The sequence below is a fragment of the Rhagoletis pomonella genome, unplaced genomic scaffold (genome assembly GCF_013731165.1).
Source record: "Rhagoletis pomonella isolate Grant_MI unplaced genomic scaffold, Rhpom_1.0 Rhpom_scaffold_00010, whole genome shotgun sequence".
NCBI lineage: Eukaryota > Metazoa > Arthropoda > Insecta > Diptera > Tephritidae > Rhagoletis > Rhagoletis pomonella.
The window spans coordinates 25,159,564-25,187,323 of record NW_023458564.1 but is presented as its reverse complement, the minus strand read 5'-3'; the positions used below and the strand labels follow the sequence as shown (position 1 = coordinate 25,187,323).

At 34.2% G+C, this 27,760-nt stretch overlaps 1 protein-coding gene across 1 annotated transcript in view; it reads right to left on the bottom strand.

The window, feature by feature from the left end:
- The window catches only part of LOC118746564, a 224,357-nt gene extending 200,987 nt beyond the window's left edge, over positions 1-23,370 (bottom strand). The window contains exon 1 of the mRNA XM_036480407.1: positions 23,151-23,370. Within this exon, the coding sequence (XP_036336300.1) occupies positions 23,151-23,269 (119 nt within the window). The 5' untranslated portion in view covers positions 23,270-23,370. The remainder of the gene's footprint in view (positions 1-23,150) is intronic.
- Between the last annotated feature and the right edge of the window lie 4,390 nt (positions 23,371-27,760).

Genomic DNA, 27,760 nt, shown 5'->3' with positions numbered 1-27,760 from the left:
GCAATCAAGTGGTATAACATTCTTAAATGTTAAGATTTCTTTATCATTGTTTTTAAACGTGATTTAAAAAGTATTGGCGATGTGTATTTGTAAAAAAAAAAAAGTTAGGTCGTTGAAGTAGTAAGCTGTAATTATTTAAAAAAAATGCGTCGAATTGCACCGTTTGGAAAGTATTTTAATACCCACAGATTAACAACTACATTATCCCCAGTTACTCTACATGATCGTATAGACTCGTATATATATATATTTTAGTCTTTACAATCAGTGCCGGATTGAGGCCAGGCCCACGCCCAGGGCCATCACATTTGGGGGCCACCACATTTGATGACGAAAGAACAAAAAATAGTTTTTCACAGATTATAAAAATATTTCTGCATCAAATTGAATTAAAAAAAAAATATCGCTTACGTTATTTTGGCGGTTAGGGCTCTATGGTTATAATAATCTCTTGGGGGAAAATAAGGAAATTAGCAACAAGAGTTTACGGGATGTACATAGCTCAGTGGTTAACGCTTCTGACTTTGAACATCGATTACGCAGGTTCGATCCGAAATACCTGCTATAACTTCTACCGCTTAGACTTCGAAAAAAAAATTGTGAAAACGGGCGCAGTGCCACCCACTTATTGACCTATATGTGTATCTCGGTAAACGTTCCATAAATTTGTACCATACTCGGTACAATTAATGTACTTGGTTTATAAAAGCAAGACACTGCATTTTTTTTACGTCAAACTAAAATTACACCCATCTTTCATGTAACGGTAAATTTTATAAATGCGGAAACTTCGATATTTCGAAATTAGGGGATGCTAAGTTAGTCAATATTGATAACTGTTGAAAAAAACTCTTTAAAGGAAATAAGAAATTTGGAAAATGGCCATGCCACCGCCCACCTAGAAGTAATTAACTTTATCTCATAAAGTCTAACTGAACATACTACGTTTGAAATATGGGTAAATCCGTCGCTGCTCACCATGTACCGGTAGTTTTCGGAAAGGTGAAAAAACTGTGGTTGTTCACGCTGGCCTGCTTGTCAGGTTAACTGGTTATATTTTTATTCAGTTTACAACAATAAAATACATTAAAGAATAATAATTTTTAACCTGATAACCTGATAACTAGGCAAGTGTGAACAACCACAGGGCTTCATCCGAACTTAAGTGAAAAAACCGACATTCAGAAAAGGCTGGTCGGATTTAGATGAAACATCTGGAATATCATTTAAGTTTTTGAACGGAGTTGCCACCTGTTTGTAAAGCTAATTCAATTTTGGCGTTTCATTTCAATTTGTCAATGAAAAAATTTAAATTTTAACTTCGGTTGATAAATGTTATAATGTGCATACATGGTACGGCCCAAATATAAATTAAATTTAATTGTGTATGCACATTTATGTAGGTACGTATGCAAGTGAAAATACCCGGAACCAAATATTTACTACAAATGATGTACATATCGTCGCTTGGGTAAAAGATTGTCGTAAGCGCAATTTTGACGATTTTTAGTTCTAGACGCAGTTATATATTTTGAAATAAAGTCTTTCGATTGGTGTTATCAGTTTTTAGAAATCTTTTTTAGTTTCCGAGATCTGGACTAATTTTTTTTCGATAATTTAGTAAAAATTTAGGTAGTGATGCAGTCATGTTAAACTAATTAATATCTTAAAAATGGCGTTCTCCATTTTTGGAGATATTTAGTAAAAGTGCCGTTAATTTAGTAGAAATCTTAATCACATTTTATCGTATTTCATTGTGGACAAATGACGCCTACGACAAAATGTTACTAAAGAAAATCCTTCATAAACTCAAAAATAATTTACAATAAACCGTAAAAAATTAAATAATTTAAGAATCTTGTGAACTAGTAACATTTTCAGAGACTTTGGAGAAAATCTATCTTCGCGTTTTTAGAGAAATTGTATTCCAAACTTCAATCGCGATTTCCCACAACCTGCCGACCACAACCAGGCGACGACAATACAATTAGGATATTCACAACGGTGTCGTATTGTTGTACGTCGCAAACTTTAAACGCCGAAAAAATACATTATAGGGGTCCGTAAAGTACCATCAAAGTCGTATTATGAATATTTGCAGTGTGCAATAATAAATCATTTATTTAAGCTTTTAAAGTTTACAACATACAACAATACGACACTTACGACACCTTTGTGAATCCCTCAAATATTTTAACTGCTTTATTGTATGCTTTGGAGGCGCCAACAAAGTAAAAATTGGAACTCAACAATAACTGTAATTAAGCGAAGCATTTCTATACGTACGACATTGTAGAAACGCATTCATATGGGGTTAGCATTTACAGAGCTTTGTAAGAAACTACTAATTTGCATAATTCCGACAACTTTTCACTAGCAGGGTATGATACATGCACACTTAAGCACACACATACATACACACCAACGAATTAGCAAATCGGTGCGTAGCGCATATTATAAGCAAATTATAAGCATATTATTGGCTTAGTAGCATTAGGCGAACACAGAATTACGTACGTATCGTATGCGTGTGTGGTTCGCATGTGTGTATTTAATGACTAAAAATAATGTGTCCCTATTGTACGATTTTGAATTAACGTCACTGAAGAAGGCTTTCTAATTAATTGCTATGACTTTTGTACTGACGAACATAGGGCGGAACCAAGTGAAAGAATAGGTAAAAAAGTTGTTTTAACCCACCAACCTTATAGATTTTTACAAAGGAAAATTCTAATTGAAAACGCTAATGTTGATATAAGTAAAATGATTTTAATAATAACTTACTTCTATAAATAAACTTGATAATGGTTTCCTTTGCAATAATGATATTTACTCATTTTCTAGCTTGTTTGTTTACGCGTGACGGCAAATTGCAGAATATGTGTGTCTGCCAATTAGATACACTAAGCAAGAAATACGTAAGCCAAACGAAAGCAAACTGGCTTTCAATAATATTTTATGGAACTATAGTGTAGTTACTACACCCATCCAAATTGACCAATGCAATCTAATTTGAGTTGTGTTGCTTTCAACAAGCCAAATGGAGTTTTACTCTTACATACTAACATAAATGAGCTTTCAGAATGTATTCTTTGGTAATGGGTTCTTCTTCTTCTTCTTTATTGGCGCTGTAACCGCCTAAGCGAATTTGTTTCTCGTCTGTGCTAGCTGACGCCAATTGGGAATGCAAAGTGAAGCCAAGTCCTTCTCCACCTGGACTTTCCAACGCAGATGAGGCCTTCCTCTTCCTCTGTTACCACCATCGCGACCCGCGTTGGATTCTTTCAGAGCAGGAGCCAGCGGAGCCGCTGAATTTTAATTCGCTGCACTATGTCTATATCGTTGTAAAGCTCATATATCTCATTGTTAAATAGTCTGCGCTTTCGCAGAATCTTTCTCTCGAAAACTCCAAGAGCCGCCTCATCAGATGCTTTCATTGTTCATGCCTCCGCGCCATACACCAGCACAGGCATGATGAGCGACTTATAGAGTGTGATCTATGTACGACGAGAGAGGACTTTACTTCTAAATTGCCTACTCAGTCAAAAGTAGCACTTGTTGGCAAGAGTGATCCTCCGTTGGATTTCAAGGCTGACATTTTTATTGGTGTTAATTCTGGTTCCCAAATAAACGAAGTCGTCTGCTTTTTTCAAACTTGTAACTGTCGACAGTGATGTGGCAGGAGATACTTCGTTTTGTTCTTGTTCATCACCAGACCCATTAGCTTTGCTTCTCTATCCAATCCCGAGAAGGCAGAGCAGACTTAGCCCTTGGTTTTACCGATAGTATCGATGTCGTCGGCATATGCCAGTAATTGTACACTCTTGTAAAGTATTGTGCCTGAGCAGTTCAATTCTGCGGCTCTTATTATCTTCTCCAACATCAGATTAAAGAAATCACACGAGACGGAGTCACCTTGTCTGAAACCTCTTTTGGTATCAAACGGCTCGGAGTGGTCCTTCCCTATTCTGATGGAGCTGGTGGTTGTGCTCAACGTCAGTTTACACAACCGTATTAGTTTCGCGGTGATACCAAATTCAGACATCGCGGAATAAAGACAAGAATAATCACTCATAGATTGGTGCTAATGTCAAGCGGCGGTACCTTTAGGCCTAAAGCAGAAGTTTCAGTTTCACTTTAAGAGCCATTTAAAGTATCTGAGGAACGCCGTCAGATACCTTCGATTTATGTACGCCACTTTTTATCTGTCGTCAAAAAATAAGATAGCAAATTCAAAATTTCACTATTTTTCCAATTTTTCAAGTTAATTTTTTGAATATCTCAAAAACTTTTATAGCTACGAAAAAATTCTTGGAATTGTTTAAAGAGGATATTAGGGACTACAAAAATATATGTATTAAAAAATATAATGACAAAAATCAAAAAATTGCTAAATTTTTGAAATTGAATAAGTCAAAAACTAAATTTTTTTGTGGTCTACATTTTTTTGCATGGACCTGTGCATGTTCTTAAAATATCCTAACATTTTCACGGAGGTGTTTTTTGTAAGATATGAATTTTTGAGTTTTGGTAAAAACAAAAGTTTTTTTTTTCTTTCGCAAGTTATTAATTAACTATTACACTTTGCAGCAAATTTAGGGTCATGAAATCTAACGGCGATGAGACCAACACAGAACACAAAAACAAAAAACCAAAAACAAAATATGGTGGAATTTTTTGTAACTTTTCACATTATTATATTTAAAATTTTTTTAGTTTTGGGAGAACCCTTCAAAATTTCTACTTTTTCTGTACTTTGCACCAAAAAAATTAATCCAAGCAAACCCAAATTCAAAAATCGGGCTCAACTCGAGCTCTTGCAAATTTTATTAGCTTTCTTTTAAAATAAAAATTAATCAGACTGAGTGAAGACTGAAAGCTCCAGTGAATTGTGCACAAAAAATCCCAAATTCAGACCACTGTGTAGCGGCCGTTACGATTTTCACTGATGAAAAAAAGAACATGGGTGTAAGGTCCGGTTATGGAGATAGGCGATCGATGTCGGATTTGCGATAGCAGGGCATCTTCGTCGACAAGCACTCTCGTTCACTTCATACTTGGTGAAAAATGTTTGTCAAACATTTATCTACCTTTTTGACATAATTATAATATACGTGTGCCACGAATTAAAAATTTGCTTATGTGCATTTGTAAGTAAATACACTTATGCTGGTGTATTGATAACAATCCGTAGGAAAATTAACGGAAGAGAATCCAGTTTTTTCCAATTTCGACTACATACAAATCACTGAGCCTACTATAATTTTTAGACAATATTACTTTTCAACAAGTTCCACTTTATCCCTCCTTGGCAATTTGGTAATTACAAAAGTTTTTTCATTCGCCTGCACTTTCAGCGCTATGTAATGCTTTATTGCATCTTTAGTATTTATATTAAAGTTTAACATTAAATTGAACTGTTTTTAGTAATTGCTTTACTTCTTCTCGTACACATTTTATTTTTCCATATAGCTGTATGCTTTAAGTTTTTCACATTTTTTTCTATTACTTTCTCTATGATTTTTAATCAGCCCTAACTTTATATTTACGCTTGTGTAGCATATTACTCAATTCTCTCTATTCACTTAATTCCAAAGTTAATTCCTTTGACCAGGCACTTTTGCAAACAATTGTTTCGCTTGAGTTAAATAAGTTGCGCGCTTTCACTCTAAGCTCTACTTTATCTGTCTTATGTTTGTACAACTTTTAGTCGAACTTTTTTGACGTTTTGATTTTCTCTAGAAAAGTATTTAGATGCCTGTTGGCTTTTACATATGTACATAGATAGGTAGCCCAATATACTGCACACAAAAATGAAGGTATGTACGTATTAGACTCCTGCGCAATTCCATTTAAACGGCCCAACAAGACATCCGATCGCCGCGCAAATACTTTCCATCCCCTACTTTCATCGTTCGGGTCAATTGTGAGTAAGCATAAACCAGTTTCAGCAAGCGTACGTAAACTACCGATCAATAGCAACACGCGTAGAGTATTTACTTTGCCTTCCGCAACTACTGCGAGTAAAAGGTATTTGACAGTAGAGTACTCTACTGGTAGTACTTGAGTATTTTCGAAGAAAACATACATTTGTGGCAAGAATGATAGAAGAATTTTCTGGATCGCGCATTTGTGGTATCTGAAAAAAACTAAGGACAGGAATGTAGTGGAACTATGAAGATAGCGACGAGCAAAACGTACTTTCAACTAAAATGCTGATATACATACCTAAGTACATATGTATGTATGTGCATAGATACGTATGTGCATAGATACATACATATGTGCATAGATACGTATGCGCATAGATACGTATGTGCATAGATATGTATGTGCATAGATACGTATGTGCATAGATACGTATGTGCATAGATACATATGTGCATAGATACGTATGTGCATAGATACATATATATGTAAGTGTCAGCATATATTTTTTCTCGTCACTTGTTCTGTCGCTTCACTGCAGCAAAACCAAGTTGTGAGGAAAACCCTGACGATATGCGTAGAATTGAAACCATGGGTTCATATTAAATATATTTATGTATGCATGGACATATGTACATATGTTAAAATGTAGTTTCGATTTAAAAAAAATCGGATGAAGTTTTTCTTTCGCCATTCATACACCTCTAATTTCAGTATTTATTAAAAAAACTCAATGAAATGCAAAAACCACCAGTAACTGAGCTGTTTCGCCTTCTGAACGTGCCAAATGAAAATTCGTTTCTCTTGAAATCAAGTTATATGGCTGCGTATGTATGTACATATGTATGTACATATTCCGAAATTTTTTTTATTTGTAAAGGCTCTTAAGAAAAACTAAAAATTCATATAAAATTACGCACAATAAATGGAAAATAAATTTTCTTCTATAAAAACATTCTTAAATCAGTATGCAGCTCTTAAGAAAAAAATGCTCGTACATCTCGGCGCTACCATGTCCAACTATCGAATGTGAAAATCGGCACTTTTCAAAATTTTGATTTGCCACTAATAATTTTATTTCGTATAGCAGCATTGCTTAAGTTATTGTTTTTGACAACTTATTTGTTGGTTAATGACTACAAATAGTTTTATAGAAAATTAGAGACGAGAAATAATACTTTCATAAAAATTTAAGTACATACATAGATTTAAAAAGCTGCTTGAATACAAAAGTTTTATGAAAATGCCAAATTAAACAACTGTCTAAGTCTACGTTATTTTTTATAAATAAGGCCGTAAACATTTCCTTACATCGTCGATTTCCATATTCTATTTTTACTCTTTCAATTTCACTGACCAGCGCTGCAAACGATATCAACTAGTAGGCTAACAACCAGAATTGAAATTTAATACGCAAGTACTTCCAGTACTACAAGTATACAGAGAGTAGATTTGCTACTCCCTTTTGGCAGCAGCAAATATCTCTCGTACGCGATGAGGGAAAGTAGAGTACGTACTTTGGTGGAGTAATAGCAAGTACGTCAAGTATTTACTCTCTCAACGCCAAGTAGTGTATGTATGCGGAAAAAAAGTAACAATGTGTTGGGAGTAGAGTACAATGCAAGGAGTACTTATTGAATGAAATGCGGCAAATACAATTGCGCTGGACTCTAGTACGTATCATTTATCTATGCTTACAAGTTATTACACTTACCACTTTAAGGGCCGTTTTCTGAAGTAACCTTTGACTTTAAAGCTCACTTTACATTTTAAGATGTACACGATATCTCGAGCAAAAGTTGAGATATCTTAACAAAACTTGGTACGTGTGGTACGTGGGTAAAATTGGACAATAACCACGCCTACCTCCCACATAACGGTCGTTTTGAGAAATACGAAAACTGCGATATTTTAGTAACTACTGAAGATTATTCACTCAAAATTGATATTTACAATGTTTTTTAGACGAAGAAGAGGAGTATTATAAATTATTGGAAAATGGGCGTAGCCCACTTATGATTACATGCGTATATCTTGGTAGCCGCTACACCAATTTCTCCCTAATTTAGCACGGTTGTTGGCCCTGGTGCAAGATACCAAATGACTGAAAATCTAAAAAATCAGACAATAACCACGCCCACATCCCATTTATGTAATGGAAATTAAGGGAAATACGAAATCTTCGATAAATCAGTAAATACTGAAGCTAATTTATTCAAAATTAATGCTTGTAATAATTCTTTAGCTAGAAATATCTTGTGGGGATTTAATTATGAAAAATGGGCGTGGCGCCGCCCACTTTTTATCACATACATATATGTATCTCGGTAACCGTTCGACCAATATGTACCAAACTCGGTATAATTATTGTGCTTGCCACATAAAAGTAAATCGTTGAAAATTATTGAAACCGGAATAAAGTTAAGGCCACAATATCTTGAAAAGAACTAATTTATTTGGAATCTATTAGAAAATCGATAAAAATATCGACAACACAGTCAACAACAAAATCGATAAATAACTGATAACAAAATCGATAAATAATCGATAACAAAATAAATGTATAACCGATAACAAAATCGACAACAATATCGATAACAAAAGCGATAAATATATCGATTATAATATCGATAAGTACCGAGAATCCCGAAAATCTCAAAATAGTTCCCAGATTGTGTCTCTGTGCCTCTATCAACATATATCCTTTTCTTTATAATTACCTTTACTTTAATCTTTCTTCCGCCATCCTCATCCTCATCCTCATCTTTTTCTTTATATTTATCTTTGTTTTTACTTTTACTTCATCTATATATTCCCCTTCACCTTTGCCCGTATAAGTAAAGTGTTTAAACTTACCTTGGTCTTCATTTTTGCCTTTATCTTCAAGCATTTTTGTTTAAGTTTTTATTTTTACCTTTGCCTTTATCCTTTTCTTTATCTATATACATACTCACCTTTACTTTCATTCCTGTATTGGTAATTGTGTTATTCTTTAATATTTTATTAGCAAATTTTTGTTAAATCAATAACATATCGACTGCTGAGTGGAAGATCGACCTATCTCGGCAGCCAGTTCTAAAACGGCCTATCTCAAAAAACTTATCAAAAACGTCTTATTTCTGAATTTGGTTGAAGAACGCCCTATTTTCGAATTCGTATCGAAAACGCCCTATATCAGCACATTTTCAATATATTTTGAAGCGAGGTAGGGCATTTTTGAATCGTATTCTGAAATAGGATGTTCTTGAAAACTTGTTTGAGATAGGGCATTTTGGAATTAGCTGCCGAGATAGGTCGACCTTCCACTCAGTAGTCGATACGTACATTCAAGGAGCACTTGCTTCCGTCTAAACCATTTCCTTTGCACCATTTCCATGTGCAATTTCCGTTGAATTTACCAATTTACTTCTAACCAACCAACCGCCGATAAAAAAGTTCCACTTCAAAAATAAGTGCGACAGTGATTATTTCACGCGCTTTATATGTACATGAAACCGCCCCTACTGTTATTATTTGATTTGCACTCTTATCCTATTTAATTATTATTTTTTGAACCAGGAAATATATCCTGTCCAAATTTCCACATTCAGAACTAAGTTCGTACGGACTAAATGTACCCTAATTCAATTTGGCAATAGCTTGAACGATTATAATCATGACGACATGTCTCTGGTGTGAACTTAAAACTAAATATGTAAATACATTAATGGGCTCTCTGTTTTTGGAAACAAAAATTTATTGAGGAAGCTTTTTTTTCAAATTTAATATCAAGACATATTTAAACAAGTGAAAATTCTTTCCTTTTATTTCAGCCAGTGGCATTCTAAAAGTCGGTAAATCAATACATATTAATACATTGGAGCTTAATATATGTAAGTAACTTTAGCCATGCGCATCGGTATTTGTTACTTACTTTTTTGTTTAAAAAGATAAAAACTGAAAAAAAAACAAAATAAAATAAATTAAAATAAAAACTTGTTTAAGTGCAAAGCACTCAGTTGTATTGGCTTCTTGTGGTCAACTTAGAATAGAACTCAACTCAACTCAACTCAACTAACTTTTGAACAACCAGCACTCAACGCACTCAATTCAATTTAAATCGAATCGAATCAGCTAGGTGAATTAGACTTGACAGTTACAAAGAAGGATGAATTGCCAAGCCATATATTGCAAACATATCGCACGTCCACATCAAATATGACACAACTCAAAATGATACGATTGCCAAAAAACGCAAAAAAAAATTTCTGAGCACATATTAAACATATGGGCAAGGAAGACTTTACCTTAAAAATCTTCTGCAAATTCTAATAGCATTTTGTTCGAGATTTTCCAGAAAAGTAAATAAAAGGTATGTGCATATGTTTAGTGCATAGTTCAAAAATTACAAATTTTGAGTTATGTCACCTTTGAAGTAAATCTGCGATATGTAAATGTATGTTCGTGCATATTAAGAACTTCTTTATATTTATAAACTTTTGCCACGGCACACACATATTTAAAAACAATGGGCTATCTTCAAATTTAAAGAAAAACATTGCAGAGCAAAAAATGCACTTTGGATTGCAACTTTTATATGGCATACTTCGGTTCTAATGCATTCTAAGTAGATTAAGTGAGTTATGGTTGTTCGGTTTGGTAAGCTATTTTGCAAATTAAATGATACAAAATAGTTAGTAGAAAATTACTGTTACTATTGTTGTATTTATGTACATTTGAAGCTACGCATTGGTTTGGAAACTTTTTTTTAATGCTAATCGCATCAAAAGTAAAAAAAAAGAAAAAAAAAAACAATTAAGATTGGATAATAAAATTTTAAAATAATATAGTTTTTAGGTTTTCATATCTTCCTCTTCTGCTTTTCATATAGTAAATAAGAAGAAAGAGAAAATATCTCAAACAAAAATCTCGCAATATAAGAAAATAGTTATTTATGAGAGAAACCTAATTTACACATAGAACAACAGTGCGTATGAGTGACCTAGAAAACACAACGAGCTCTATAGTATTTTCAGTTTAGACCTTTAAGCCTATTTCAAACTAAACGAAATCTTTTTCAGATTCATTTAAACCTTTTTCAGATTCAATGAAACTTTATTCAAATTAAGTGAAACTTAATTTTTTGGCTTACTGTGAATTCTTTGTTCCGCCTTGCTCTTCTTTACGGTCAAGGCTTATTAAATAAGTTATCGAAGTAAAACAGCTGCTTTGGTTCTTTTCTATTTATATATTGGACTTTAAACTGCCGAAGTTTGTTTATATATGTATATATTTTCTTCATATTCATAGCGGTTAAAAAACCAGTTTAGGTATTTTAAAGACAAAAACGTAATTCACGCAGCTGGTGGCTGTTCAATGGTCCAAATTACAAAAAGTAAAAGTTGCACGCGCAACAAAGTTAAATTCAAATTACACGACAGTAAAGGAATCTGTAATATATTCGCCAAAAAATTCTGTCAAATTTAGTTATGGATAATGCAATAATCCATTTAACACAAGTAATAAGGGATATTCTTGTTCTTACTATTTGGCGCTGATAAAACTTTGTGACTTTGCGTGCCATTTATAGCTTTGCCAGCAAAGCGCCAGACGCCAAGAAAACATTGTTCAGCTGCTTTTTTACACGCCGAAATTGCTGCGGATTTCATATATATTAGCTTTAAAAATATCAGAAATGTAACTAAATTTTATGTTTCTGCGTGAAAGCTCGGATTTGGACGAAACAAAATAAATATTAAACCGGCTGATTGTAAACGCGCGCATCTTTTCGCTTCGCGCTGCAGCTGCAACGATCTATGCGGCATACTTTGTGCATTTTCATACAATTCATCTTATCTGTCAAAGCGAATCAGTCACGCAAAGCGAAGCAAGCGTTTTATCTGGCATCAGCTTAAGCGATTTTGGCCGACTTCAACAAAGCACGCCAGTCGTTTCTTTTCTATGCTAACTGACGCTAATTGGAAATGCCTAGTGAAGCCAAGTCCTTCTCCACTTGGTCTTTCCATCGCAGTGGGGGTATCCATCTTGCTTTGCTACCACCGGCGGGTTCGGAGTTTGATACTTTCAGAGCTGTAGCGTCGGAGTCCATTCGAACGACATGAGCAAGCCAGCGAAGCCGCTTAATTTTAATTCGCTGCTTACAGCTAGACCTCAGATCGTCTGCGGTATTTGCCATCACCAACTCGTAAAGGCCCCTAAATTTTCCGCAAAATCTCTATCTAATACACCAGGAGCCACCTTATGGATGTTGTCATTATCCATGCCTCCGCGCCATACACCAGCACAGGCATGATAAGTGACTTATAGAGTGTGATCTTTGTACGACGAGAGAGGACTTTACTTCTAAATTGCCTACTCAGTCGAAAGTAGCATTTGTTGGCAAGAGTGATTCTGTATTGCGCTTACATGCTGGCATTATTATCGGTGTTAATGCTGGTTCCCAAGTAAACGAAATTCTCCACTACATGCAATTTGAAAAATGTTTCGCTTAATTTGCAAATGGTTTAATTTAAACTGAAAATGCTATGTATTTATAAGCATGTATGTATGTGTATAAAGCTACCACGTAGTATAGATAGGCCGCGGCTTGGGACAAAATTTTTCAGACCAGGTACGGATGAGTGCAATAAACATATTAAAAAACAAGTAAGAAAGCCTAAGTTCGAGCGGAGCCGAACATTAAATACCCGGCGCAAGTATTAAATATATGTTTTCCACCTTTCCGAAAGCTACCGCTACATGGTAAGCCGGCGTGTATAAATTTTAAGTAAACTAGCGTCCTTAAATTTCAAAATATTGAAATTTCAAGCATTTTTGAAATATACCGTTATATGAAAAGCGGCCGTAATTTTAGTCCGATTTCAACAATTTTCAATGGTTTACTTTTATGTGGCAAGCACAATAACCATACCGAGTTTGGTACAAATTGGTAGAACGGTTACCGATATAATTATATGTGATCATAAGTGGGCGGTGCCACGCCCATTTTCCAAAATTTTATCATAAACGTATTTCTTGGTAAAGAACTGTTGCAACTATAAAATTTTGAATAAATTAGCTTTAATATTTACTGATTTATCGAAGATTTTGTATTTCTCGAAATTATCGTTATATGGGATGTGGGCGTGGTTATTGTCCGATTTTAAAAAGTTTCGGCCATTTGGTATGCTGTACCAGGACCAATAACTGTGCCAAGTTTGGAAGAAATCGGTGCAGCGGTTGCCAAGATATACACATAAAACCATAAGTGGGCGTGGCTACTCCCATTTGCCAAAATTTTAAAATATTCTTATTTTTCGTGTAAAACTCATTCCAAATATAAATTTTGAGTGAATTATCTTCAGTAGTTACTAAAATACCGCAGTTTTCGTATTTCTGAAAATTACCGTTATATGGGAGGTAGGCGTGGTTATTGTCCGATTTTTTAAATTTTCGGCCGTTTAGTGTGATATATCAAGGTCAACAACTGTGCAGAGTTTGGAAGAAATTAGTGCAGCGGTTACCAAGATATACACATTTAACCATAAGTGGGCGTGGCTACGCCCATTTTCCAAAAATTGATAATATTCATGTTTTCCGTCTGAAACTCATTGTAAGTATCAATTTTGAGTGAATTGTCTTCAGTAGTTACTAAAATATCGCAGTTTTCGTATTTCTGAAAATTACCGTTATATGGGAGGTAGGCGTGGTTATTGTCCGATTTCGCCCATTTTCAATACCGTCCGTCCTACGCCCAAAAGAAGTTCACGTACCAAGTTTCGTTAAGATATCTCAATTTTTACTCGAGTTATCGTGTGCACAGACGGACGGACAGACGGACGGACGGACGGACGGACGGACGGACGGACAGACAGTCACCGCTTAATCGATTTCTTTTTTCATTCTGATCATTTATGTATACATTTGTCTATATCTATCTCGATTCGTTTTGCCTGTTACAAACAACCGTTATGTGAACAAAGTTATAATACCCTTGTGCACAAGTGCGCTCGGGTATAAAAAAAAATCTCAAATACACACGTACAAAAACCTACCCGGCATGCGCTAGAAAGGAGTTTTAAAACCAAACTCCATTTTTATGATTTTACTATTTTCGAGCTAGCCAAAACTACTGCTGGTAAGAATGCAAAATTTTAAAAAGAAGTTTTTATGTATTCAATTAAGATTAAACAAGGTATGGGCCGATGTCTGTACATCATAGATATTAAAGAAAAATTAATATGGTCTCGCTGGTCGGTTTTTTATAAAAAAAGGTAATGTTCTCAATTTTTTATTTTCGTGACATGTCAAAATACAGTTTACAATGTTGTGTTTACATGTAATTACTCCGGTATTATTAGGAACATACATATGTCAGTACCTATCTTAGACAGTTATAATCGGCTTAGTGCCCAAAAATATGCTTTCGAAAAGAGACTACCAAAATTAAAACGTTGATACTGAACGATTTATGCATTGCCACGGCGGGTATGTAATTAAGGGAATCTTACAGGCATTTCATAGCGCTTAAGATAATGAAATGTACGCATCTATTTAGGTTAGGTCAGAAATTATGTGCGACAGTTATCTATTATTTTACACGCTCTAATATAAAAGGTTTATAGAATATTTTTATTTTTTTTTATTTTAAACATAGCCTCGTAGTTTCGAATTTAATTTCTAGAAAAAATTCGGAACATTGTATTGTAGCCAGTTAGGGATGCCAGATATTCATATGAATTCTTACAGCCGTATTCTAATAAAGCCACAAACTTCAGCTCATCACTGCTGTGATTTCTACTGCGCCTCAAAGCTTGCCGCTCAAAAAATATGCCGCTTCAATTCAATTTTTTAAATTTTTGTGTATTTTTCTAGCACTCAAAATCGAATTTTTTGTGACACATTGCTCGGCGCACTTGAAATCACAACAGTGATGAGCTAAGTTTTGTGACTCTGCTAGAATAGAGGGGTTAGTCTACAATATCATTTTGGAGGGAGAGGGCTTTTTGTTTTGAAGCATTCCGCAGTTTGCTCATTAGCTTGATGTGAATTTTAGTTAAAAATAAAGTTTGGAAACGTTCGAAATATCCCTCCAAGTCGATATTATGTATAGAAAAGCGGTTCAGAAAAATCTGCCACAACACTAAGCTGACATTTTGGACGCTACCTTAATATGATAGGAAGGTATTCACTATTACAAAAATGTATGATCTTGTGTCTTGATCTCTGAAAGTCAGATGCCTCTTGGGATTTATTTCTCCTTTTCCCCCATTATTTTTTGATTTCTTTAGTCTTTAGTTGATTTGCGAGACAAAATAAATTTTCATAAAACTTCTTCCGTCCACTACTGTGAAATACTTGTAAATTTGTCCAACCATTCTTCAAACCAGCTAGTAGTGGCAGCCAAAACAATTGTATGTTTGTACATATACGAGGACTTACTAGTATACATATACTTTCGTTCATACATACATATGTACACCACTTCGATATTTATCTAGCTGTGTCTCTTAATTCTATGCAACACACTAGCAAATTGATTGTCCAACATTTGCAGCAACGCTTTGATATTAGAGCTCTATCATCATTATCGTTATCATCATCAATCTCTGCTGCAACTATTGTTTCTATTACTTACTATTTTCAAACTTGTGGCCAACAAAGTGCAATTCTGTGGACAGTAGCAAGAGAAGTGAGTGTGTGGGAAGAGGGTGGTGAAAAGTCATGCATTGCGAATGCGAAAAACAAGCGCTTTATAGAATTGTCTGTTATAAGACACAGGAAAGTTGATATTCTTGAAAAGGCAATGCCACTGATTTTGTAAGAGTACATATACGAAAGCGAATGTACATTGTTTTTTATGGTTGGTGGACGGAATAGGGAAGAAGGTAGCACAGGAGGAGTGGTATCCGCTCAGAGTTATAACAAAATGAATGTCAAGCATGTGTATCGGAGCATGTATTAGGACGGGGCTTAAAAAAATTGAATTCATGATTAACAAAAAGCATTCACACATTTTTACATAAACCAAATTTCACAGTACGAGTAAGTATAAAGTTATTAACGAAAATAAACGAAAGTTGAATAGGGTAATGCTGCGCGATTTATTAGATATCGAGGGAGATTACTAAACTACTAGTAACTATGGATATATGAATATCGAAGGCATTTATGCAAAATTAATTAATTTTTCAGGTATGGCTATAGTTCGGCTAGGCGGCTGCTTTTGGCAAAAGTTCACTTGATGTTCATAGAGGCACTGTGGACAATACGAGAAATCCATGTGGAGAAAAAAACTAACTTCAGTAAAGCTGCACGTAGGAATTGCTGAAGTCAGCACCGCCCTTATTTTTAATGAAATTGATGTATATAACCGTATGAAAGTACAACGATTGTGCTGAATTGGGTATATTGTACATATAGATAATGATTCTCCGCTGAAAATATTCATACCCTCGACATCGATTGGTGCACAACCAAAGCAAGGGCGCCTACGATCGAAACGGAGGGCTGTGAAAAATAACTTCGGTTTGAACTGGTGGAAGATTTCAAAAGAGACAGGCATTGGGAAGTTAATCTAGGTCCAAATCGGTAAACAGTTGTAGTGTAAGGAGAAAAGTAAGTCTGCTTGATCTGACTTGATGGGACCTATTTGGCATTTAAACTTATACTTAAACTGAGCGTACTCGTACTACTTTCGAATCCATAACTCAGTGAAAGTTTGCTTTTCAGGTGATTGGTGGTAATATGCGATTGAATCGATTTCAAAGGAACTCTTACTTTTGTTTCACTTATGCTTATACCGTCGGGTATATATTTCAATTTCGCAGTGAAAATTTAACTCTAATGTGAACATTTTTTCAGAAAACGCCCTCGTGCTTCATCATCAGTCATACATATAAGCGGAGTAATACGATATGGTATGTGACGACTCGAGCCCAGGGTTCGATCACTCGTCCGAGCCAATCTAAATGGAGTGTATTTCTGCTTCTAATTAAAACCATTGCCATTCGGAGGCAGCGTAAAATTCTCCAAAAGTGTAAGCGGCAAAATACTATTATTAGTAAGAGAATGTTCATTTGTTGATTTCTTTGTTTCTAGTTTAACTTGGCTGAACTTGAACAAATTTCATTTGCATAAATTTCAAATTATAGTTCAATATAATCTTTCGTACTGATGCTAAAAAAGTTGGTGTTTATCTAAAATGTAATAAAAGAAAAATTTATTACAAAATAATAATTATCTCCGGGCCTTAGCGGAATCATTCCCCTCCAACTACAAGAAGCTGAGGACATACTGTGCGCCCTGCTTTCTCAGATTTTTACAGCCTGCCTAACCTTAACTCACATATTAATAAATAGTAGACACAGGCGAGGGTAGCCTTTTTACCAAAAGGAGACAGGCCGCTCATATCGCAAACGATCTTCAAAAATGACACAACTCAAAATTTGACATTTTTGGAATAATGCACTAGAAATATATACTCCCCTACTCTGTTCAGACAACAAACTCTCCATAGGAATCCATAGAGAAACAAATGGGAAGGTGCCACAAACTTTAACACAGGGTCGACGGCTGTATATACAGATGGGGTTCCAAGATGAATGAAAGAGTGAAATCGCGATAAACTCAGCCCTATTTATTCTGACAGCAAGGCTGCTATCAAATCTCTAAAATTAACGGAGCCACGTTCACAGTAGCTATAGAATTTGAGAAGGCTCTCAATCTGTGGGCTCGATGAGCCGGAAATATTTGAATCCTATTCTGATCAAAATTCGGGCATACCTGTAAACTTCTGCAAACACCTAAAAGGGCAGAACTCATAGAGGAGGTTAACACCAGGTGGACTGTGGAAAGCATCTGCCATACTACCAGGAAAATTGGTCAAAGATTTATGTAAAGCATTCCATGGCTCTCTCAGATTAGTTGGCGGAGTACTCACCGAACACTACCTAATGGCACGCACGGAAAAAGGTTAGGATACCTCTCCAACGATTTTTGTCGCAGTTGCAGGGACGAGAAAGAGGTTGAGAGCATCGAGCCTTGGTCGAAACGCGTAATCAATTCTTGAACTAGTACTTTTTGGAGCTTTATTCCGACCTGAACTCGGAGAACGTCCTCGAGTTTTTGTACTGTATGAAACGCAATCGGTGGAAAGAAAGAAATGGTATTTTCCAGTGAAGTCACAATGGCCTTTTCCAGCCTACGTGTGCTCGGTGCTATGCGCTCTAACCCAACCTAACCTAATAATACTTACATAACTCGTAATACGGCATTTCAAACTTTATTTCAATTCGAACATTATGCAATTCAAAATTCATAAACAATAAAATTGTTAACTGCTATTGTAGAATTGAATTTGACCGAGTGTAATCAACTGACCAATTACATTGAGCAAACCTAAGTACATTTCTGCTGGTTTTAGAGTACTTCTGACATGACTACAGAAAAATATTTTTATTTTTTTTTATTTCATCGTTTCCGAAAATTTAATTGCCCACAGAAAATCGGTTGATTTCCCACCTACTGTAAAAAGAGAAAAAATAAAAATTTTAGAAAAAAAGATGTGGATTATACTAATGTATTTGCAGAAATAAATGTATGTATACTTACACTTTTAGGATAATAATATGAAATCAATACGATTGATTGCGATTTTTAAATGCAATTTTTTATACCTATTGTAAAAAGAATTGTATATATATATATGGACACATGGATAACCTTGTGTCGTCTATTTTTATTGCAACTAACTATTTCTATTTTCATTTCACTTCTCCAGTATTTGCTATGCTGCGTTTTTACATACATACGTATTTATTTGTAGACACTTTCATATTATTTTTATTTTACTTTTATTGAGTATCGAATGTTGCGATGTGGAAAATATTTATATGGACAATTTTTCTACGCCCAGTAAAAGTAACAAAGCAACAAAAAAAAACAGACATAGTATTAATTTTGAAAGTGATCAGAGTGTAGAGCAAATGTATGAACCCTGCAAAAAATTGTGAGATAAATTTCCAGAGAAAGTATTCCGGGGTTAGTCTCAATCGGGTACAATTGGGCATTAATCAGTCGCAACTACTCTCATACGGGTATTATTGGAGATCAATAAGTCTCGACTAATCTTTTTCGGGTTAGTCCGCGCTTCATCTCTAGCGCAAAAATTAACGAGCTGTTGTTCTCTTCATGGGGCATGCTCGAACCAAAGGCGACCAGTTAATTCCAAGTAAAGAGATCCAAAGTGGTATTGGTCGAATGATCCTATGCGAATGCTCGCGGAGTCATGCTGAGTTACCCGCAATTTCGCAGGGTATGTGTGTGCGTACATTTTTATTTTATTTTTTTCCCATACATCTATGCAGTTTTTCAAATGAACGCTGAGCGCGTGGAATATTTTAAAAGTGCAGGGACTGCAAATGTGATGATATGTATTGCACAAATGCGCACTCACGCATGCAATAACCAAACAATTGTTAATCCTTGCACACAACGATGCCTACCTACATATATGTATGTATATATACGCGTATGAATGTATATGCAATGCAAGTGCATACGTTGCCAACTTTTATGCATTATTGGCTACAAATATGCACAAAAACTTGTAAGCGATGCGTCAAATGGCATAATGCTATGGCAATAGCATACATACATGTGTGCATATGTATGCACATTAGGGTGGTCCAAAATGTGAGTGAAAAAATAAATACTGTCAGCCCCTGGGCTTGTTCTATATCGAAAAAATATACCCCTGTGTTTTAATTTCGCAATCATTGAATTTTTTTGGGTGTTAGGGAGGGACCTACATATATATAAAGTTAGTATCAAAAAACGGTTAAATAAATCTCTAGATATTATTACCGAAAGAGTTCTGCGGAGAAACAAAGTTTTTGGATTGAAAAATATTGTTTTTCTAGGATTCTATGCCACTTAAACCAACGATTTTTTCCCTCACATAAAATACATGGACAACTTTTTTGATTGCAAAAAGAAACAGGGGTATAATTTGTTTTGGTATAAAATAATCCTAGTGAGTGAGAGCATGAAAATTCCGACTTTACTTTTTTTTGGACCACCCTACTGTGTATTTTCGATAAGCACTTACTTGTACATACATACTTATGTATGTCCCTTTGTATTCTATCGCTCAGCCATGAGCACAATAAAATCAACGTTCAACGTTAGCTGATATTGAAAATAAAAAAATATATATGTATGAATGTACATACATACATATCTATCAGGTTTGTATGTATGTATGTAAGTGAAGACAAGTGTGTTTGCCTTATGGTTTGTGCGTACTACATGGCGTATACGCAATCAGGCTTCCGTCTGGTGGCACTGCAAATGGTTGATGGGAGAAATGGAAATAAATTCAATGGTCAATTTATTTGCAGTTTTGTTTTTCACATTGTCAAGTTGGCCTTGCGCAGCATGTCACTTACAAACCATTTATTTTGCTCTTCCTCCCTTGCTGCTCCCCTTTGTTTCGCTCGTTTTTTTGTGTTCATTTGTCTTGTTTTGTTGCGGTAAATGTCGTTATTCATGTTTTGTTTGCTTGCTTTTCGGTTTTTTTTTGTGTTGCATCTCTACGCTGTTAATATTATATTGTGCATTTATTTGGTTTCGTATTTTTTGTTAATTTTTTTTTTGCTGGTGTTTGAGGCAAAGTATTGTCTTCCGTTGAGTGCATGATTTGCAAAGCAAATTGTTCGTCCTCTTGTAAGGTAAGTATTTGTATTTGTATTACATATTTTTGCTTGATTGCTTTGGTCCCTATCATATTTCAATTTGTTGCTGTATTGAATGTTATGAATAATTTTATTGATACCCTTGTAAAAACAAATTATGCTGGGTGTAGTGTAGCGGGAATTGAATTTTGAATAAAGTTCGCAATGATTCCCTCAATTATTGCATTTTGTTTTCACAATTTGTCTGACTTTTTCTAAGTGAATTAACCACAATATGTCCATTGAAATTGTGAACAAGTTCAAGTGGTATGCTTAGATTTAATTGGAATTAATTTATTTGCTAAAGCTGGAATAGCAACCACATAGTTATGTACATGGGATAATAAGCGTAGCAATTTAATTTAGTATTACTTTGCTGGTTTCGGGCTCGCGAATGCCTCGAATGATTCCACTTTTAAACACGACGACCTTCGGCTAGGCGGTTATTGCTTATGACCACAGACATATCGTCAATAGACACGAACAAAGGCGCGAGCTCAAAAGTTTACCGCGAAAAAGGACACAGAAAAACAAGTAAGAGCAGCGCTGTCTTCGGCCATGCCGAAGGCTTCATATCTTTCATGAACATCTGAAAATTTTCCTTTAACAGGTTACTGCATTTGAAAAAATCTATATATTCACAGCATACATATATATAATATCATATCTAAACAATCAGAGGTATGGAAGGTATACCTTATATAGCACCAATCCAAATAATTTTGACAGCTGTGTGATCAGTATGTAAACCAGTAACACAATTTAATGGGTTTCGTTTCCTACATAAAGGAGACATATCGCAAAAACTGGTATTTGAACAATCAGTGGTATAAGAAATAAAACTTATACGGCATAGATTTTGATGATTTTCTCATTAGACTGATACAAAATCCCACGCCTATGGAATGTGCCATGCCCCCTTTTATAAACTCAGTCATATATACCTTACTATAAGAACCTACCGTATCTGTGCCTGCATACCAATTTTCAATCTCGTTGAACTTATGGCTCGGACGTTATAGCTGATAAAAGCATCCATGCCCATGGGATGTGCAACGCCTTCTTTACAAACTCATTTACATACTTATGCCTTATTATAAGCACCTACCATAGCTATGCCTGTATACTACCGAATTTCAAGTTCGTGGGGTTTATGGTTCCGAAGTTATTGCTGATAAAAATTTCACGCCTGTGGGAGGTGACACGCCCCCTTATCGAATCCCAATTTTTGTCTCCTTATTATAGGCACGGGTGTCATGGTAACACTCTGTCAGAATTTCGTTCGATTCTATCCCTGGGTTTAGGCTTCAACCTGGCACATACATACATACATACATACATACTTAGACAAATATATATTAGATATCTATCCTTCTCCTAGCGTAAAATAATTTTTGGGAATATCCCGGCACCATCGCCTCCTATCGTGTAATTTTTTTGTTCAAATATTACTTTCCAATTGGCTCAAAATATGAGCCAAATCGGCAAGTTAATGCAATGCCACCTAGCTAGCAAATTTTTGGTAGAAATATTTCCTCTCAAGGAACTGATATATGTTCCAAATATGAACGAAAACGGTCCAGCCGTTTAGCAGTTTAGTGACATTCAATATACGGAAAACTCTATGAAATTGTGAAATCGTAACATCTCAGCATTCTTAATTTTTCGGCAACAACAACAAAAAATTTAAAATTTTCTTAAATCGAAAAACCTTCCACACAGAAGGTCCATAAATGTATATTTTACGGAATAGAAAACCGTTGAGCCATTTGGCCAGGCTCCGCCGTCATATGAAGGACATTTCGTTTTTATATATATAGATAGATGGTAGATGTCGGCTCTCCCTTATAAAATAAAAATCCATAACAGATGTAACATACTTCCAATAACTCATTTTTCTCCATGTGTAAGGGATTGATTTCACATAAATACATATCTCAATACCAGTCTTGAGTACTCTACCCCAAATATTCGAAGAGATATGCAATATGAAAGTTTTAGTTAGTTTGGGTCGTGACACGCCCCTTTTCCTAAAACGCTCAGTGTTCTCCGCGATTCTGAATTTGATTTCACATATGTACATACATATCTCTATAACAAGCTCCAGCACTCTCCCACAAATACTTCCAGTGCATTATGAACAGTAGTAGAAGGAAGAGACTGTTGCTTTGTATTTTGACGGTTTGGAATGCACCCATATTTTTTTTTGTTCTATTACTTTTTTTGTAGCAAAGCAAAGTACAAATAATACCATTTTAACCTCTTTACATGAAATGAACTGTTCCCTTTTGCTCGAGTATGTCCTATAGACATATTTGCTATAATTTGCCTATTAGGATTACCGATATTCTGACAGATTAAAATGGAATAATAAGCGTCACCTACTATCCCCTAAATTGAAACTTAGCTATTTAATGTTTAATGAATAGAATTTGTAAAACAAATTAAAAATACATTTTCAAATGAGGCATTTCATTTACAAGTAAATTACACAATTTGTAAACTTACCCATCTGCGCCGAAAGCCTTCAGCTCACGACTCAATGTCTCATTGACATTTTGCTGCGAATATAATCCGATTGGGGAATTGAATTGCTTGTGAACCAATTTACGTTGAACGGCGGCCATTATGTTTGTTAAAAGTTTTTTTGTTTTTGTTTCTTTGCTTTTATTATAATTTATGACAATTTGTTACTTTAAAAGTAGCAAGTGGATTTGGATATGTATGACACACAACAAAAATCTAACGAAAGTTTGTAGAAGGAGTGGTAAATTTAAGAATTTGCAAACTTTTTTAATATGCAAATAAATTAGTTTATTTAAGTACATAAATAAATAACTGTAATTTTTTTTAAAGAAAGTAAATTAAGTAAGCAAAATAAAAAAGAAAGGAAAAGTAGATAACTAAAAAATAAAACAATTAAATTGTCTAATTTATTTTTATAAAAATTGGTTTAAAAATATCGGAAAAAAATATTGAATACGGATACCCTCGCTGTCGATTTAAAAGCTTAAGTATCAACAATTGAGTCTGGATCGACAAAAGACTTTTCGGTTCGTGTGACAACAACGTACATAAATTGGGATCAAACCAAACTTAATACTAATAAGTTTGGTAATTGCTGAACAGTGTTTCGGATCGCACGCAATTTCTGTCAGACTATTGGTGAGGAGTTCCAAGAAAAAATGGGATCTTAAAAAGAATAAATATTTTTAGTAACATAAAAAATGCTATGTCACAAGTGAACAGCGGAGTAATTGGCAATGAAGTGAAGGAAAAGCGGCTGCATAGGGATCCCAGAACCCTTCATCGAAATCACCATATATGTATGTACGAAGAAGAATGTGCAGCTTTACTGGAAAGGCATGAATTAGAAAAGTTTTAAGGTCGTAAGTTTTTTTTTATAAAATAACGGTTTATATGTTTTTTTTGGGATTTGTAACTACCCCAAGGTGTTTTTAAATTTAGTTTTTTAAATTTTTAGATTCTCTAGGAATATCTCTGCATAAAAAAGAAAATTTTGAAAGAAATGTCGCTTACGTATTATGGCCCGATATTATTAGCTTATATTATACTCTGTGGAACCCTTAAAACCATTTTAACCGTTGTTTTAAATTGAAAAAGTTTACAAATTCATGACATTACGACGATTATTCTGTCTTGTGAATATACATGCAGTGACTCAAGAAAGTGTTCAAGTCTTGATTTGTTTTTAATATTCGCAACGTTTTTCAGGTCATTTTTACATTAACATTAACATTGACAAATATATATTTTTTTTGTTATTTTTCGGTAAAAACATTGTCCAAGCTTTAGCCAAAACCATACAAATCCAAGTTTCAAACTTTACACAAAATTTAGCAAAAATTAAAAAGTTTCCATCAAAATTTCAAACAATAAATTCTTTATTTTTAGAACATTTCTAAAGCTAGTTTTATGAATGCAATTTAAGTGGAAATAGAAGTGAATGTAGAAACTTATGGAGAAAACCATTTTTTAAAAGGTTAAGAAATTCCGTTGATTTTGAAAAACTTGTTTTTTGGTTACTGCTTTGCGGTTTGTTTAAATAAAAATTTGTTGAATTAGTATAAAGTTGGAAACTTTTAGTCATAGGGTTTTGGTTAAAGCGTGGACGATGTTTTTATAGAAAACCAACAAAAGTATTTTACTTGAAAAACGTTGTGAATATTAAAAGAAATCAACACTTGAACACTTGTTTAAAGCACTGTATATGTAAATGTTTTACCGTTGTGTAGAAAGCTTGACACGCGCGCCTATAAAGTGACAAATTCCAACACAAATCTATAGCGGTATTCTCTAAATCTTGCAAAGCCATGGCAAGTAGCACGGATTGCATAACTTGCAAACACACAACAACAAAATATATGGAAAACACCATTTCCTATCGCTGCAAAATATGCAACGTCGGAAACCATGTATACGTTTTGCAAAAAAGCATAGCAAAATAAATGCGACCCTGTGCTAGTTGTTTTGTTGCTGGAATTGCTACATATTTCTCTCATTGCTCTCATATCTTGTTATTGTATTTAATACAGAATATCGTTTCTTGCTACCTATGCATGCTACCACTTTGCAATTGTTTGCTCTCGTTGTTGCTACTCTTCCAAATTTGGAATAGTATTCGAGAATACCGCTGATGTTTTAAGGCTAGAAAAATTGATAATTTAACAAACCAGTTAAAGGAACAATTAATTTAAAATAAAATGTAAAGCAAAGAATAAAGATATTTAAACAAAAGGTAAAATCCTGAAATCGTTAAAATTGTGAATTGTAATTGGTTAATTAGTCGAATATTTTATTAATTAAATAGTATGCAAGTTATTGTGTTGTTGTGAAAAGTGTTTGTGTAATTTAAATTTTGTTTAATCGCGTGAGTGAATGAGTGTTTGTTTTTCTTTGTAAATATTTTGCTTTTTTTATTATGTGCTCATTGTATGCATAACATATTTTATGCGAGTGTATGTGTGTGTGTGCGTTGTGTTTTGTATTAAATACAGTCTCACTCTTTGTCTTGTTCAGTAATTACACGTTTTTCTTCGGCTCAATAAAAAGTCGCTTCGATTATGTTATTGTTATTAATATTTTCACTCGATTTAATTAATTAAACAAAAATACTTCTGTACTGGCTACGCTTTAGAATTTCGTTGTTTTTCGTAGATCGTTGGGTGATTCGCTCTGCAAAGAAAAAATAATATTGTTATTAAAATACGTATGTATTTGAAATTTGCATATGTACATATGTATGTATGCTTCTAGCACCAGAAGTCATAATACATAGTAAAAAAAAAAATCGAAATATTTTTGAAATGAACAGTTGTTTGAAAACGTCTCACGCTTACTAATATTATAAATCTGAAAGTGAGTTTGTTTATTTGTGACGCTTACACGCTTTAACTACTCAACTTATTTATTATCATGAAATTTTGTATACTGGTGTAATTTAGTCCAACTTAAAATCCAGGACAGACTTAATCTGGATTATATAAGCTGGTACCTCCCATACAAACGTAATTTTTATACAATATATCGCAAAAAATATATGCGATAGAGTACTGGAACTTGGCACGTAGATATATAAAATCAATTCCAGAATCATGGAGGAGGGCTGCCACCTGTTTAAAAAATCAAATTCAACTTGAATTAAGGGAATTATTTTTTTGAAAATTATATTAAAAAATGAATGTCAAGATGCTAAAAATGTTGTAGTTCGAAAATATTTTGAAAAGGGTTACCAGCTGTTTGAAAAGTCAAATTTAAATTATTAATATGGGTGTCTATCAAAATGTTTTTGAAAACGGTTTTAGTTCTAAACTACATGAAATACAGTTGCCACCTGTTTGAAAAATCGAATTCTAGATGAATTAAGAGAACCAGATAATTCGAATATGTATCACAATATGGGTGTCAGAGCAAAGGGGTTTAATAAGGGTTTAGTAGGAAAATATTTTGGGGAGGGTTGCCATCTCTTTTTTTTAAAAGTCGAATATAAACTAATTGTATTCAAGTTAAAGTGTCAAACGTAAGAGTGTTAGGAAATGTTCAGATTGAGCTTGTAGAGCCCTCTGATTTATTTGAACGGGGTTACCAATTGTTTAAAAACTAAATTCAAATACAATTATATTGTAAGTTAAATGAGTTATTACAATATAGGTATTAATCGAAAGTCTGCCAAAGTAAACGTAGTTGGAAATTCAAATTAAATTTCAATTATAGGAATTAGGTAATTTTAATGCTTATGTATGTATCACAATATGAGGGTGAGACAAAAGAGGTCTAAAAAGGTTGCCAATTGTTCAGAAAGTTAAATTCAAACTATTCAATAATTTCAATGCAGTACTTATTATAATAGGGGTTCAATCGAAATAGTTTTGAAAGGGCTTCATTTCTAAACTACATGTAAGGGGATTGTCGCTTATATAATTTATATGCATATATGTATTAGAATTCAGGGTAATAGAAAAAGTATCGCAATAGAGAGGTTTAAGAAAGTTTTAATTTGAAAGTATCCTGAAGATATTTAAAAAAAAAAATTTAATCTGCTGTTTATGGCATAGCTGAAGCATGTTGAGATTTACTGAAGTAATAGCACGCAGAAATTTCATACGCTCAGCGAAGCGGATGATAGCAATCTACTTATACATAAACCCGACTGGAAGTTATTTCGTAATTTATAAAAAATTCAAAATTCACTTTTTGATGGATTTCATTAAATTACAACTCCCCACATCGTTTTATGAAAAAAGGAATTAGTCACGACTTTTTCCATTTCAATGGCGATGATGTTACGTTATTTTGCACTTCAGGTTACAATATGTACGTTTGTAGGCAACTGTGAACATTTTTGGAAAACGACAGTGATAATATGGAATATTGTCGACAATTGTGCTGACAATTGTCACTCTGACAAAATTGTTGCGACGAAGGCGACAAAACCAAATAGCACCGTCGGAAAGCTTTCACAGGAGAGGTTTGTAAATTTATTTATATGGTAATTGCGCGCATTTCATTACTTTTAAATAATTTGAATATTTCTTAAAACTAAAATAATGCAAATGCAACTGTTACATATGATTTATATATAAATTTCATTGACTGGC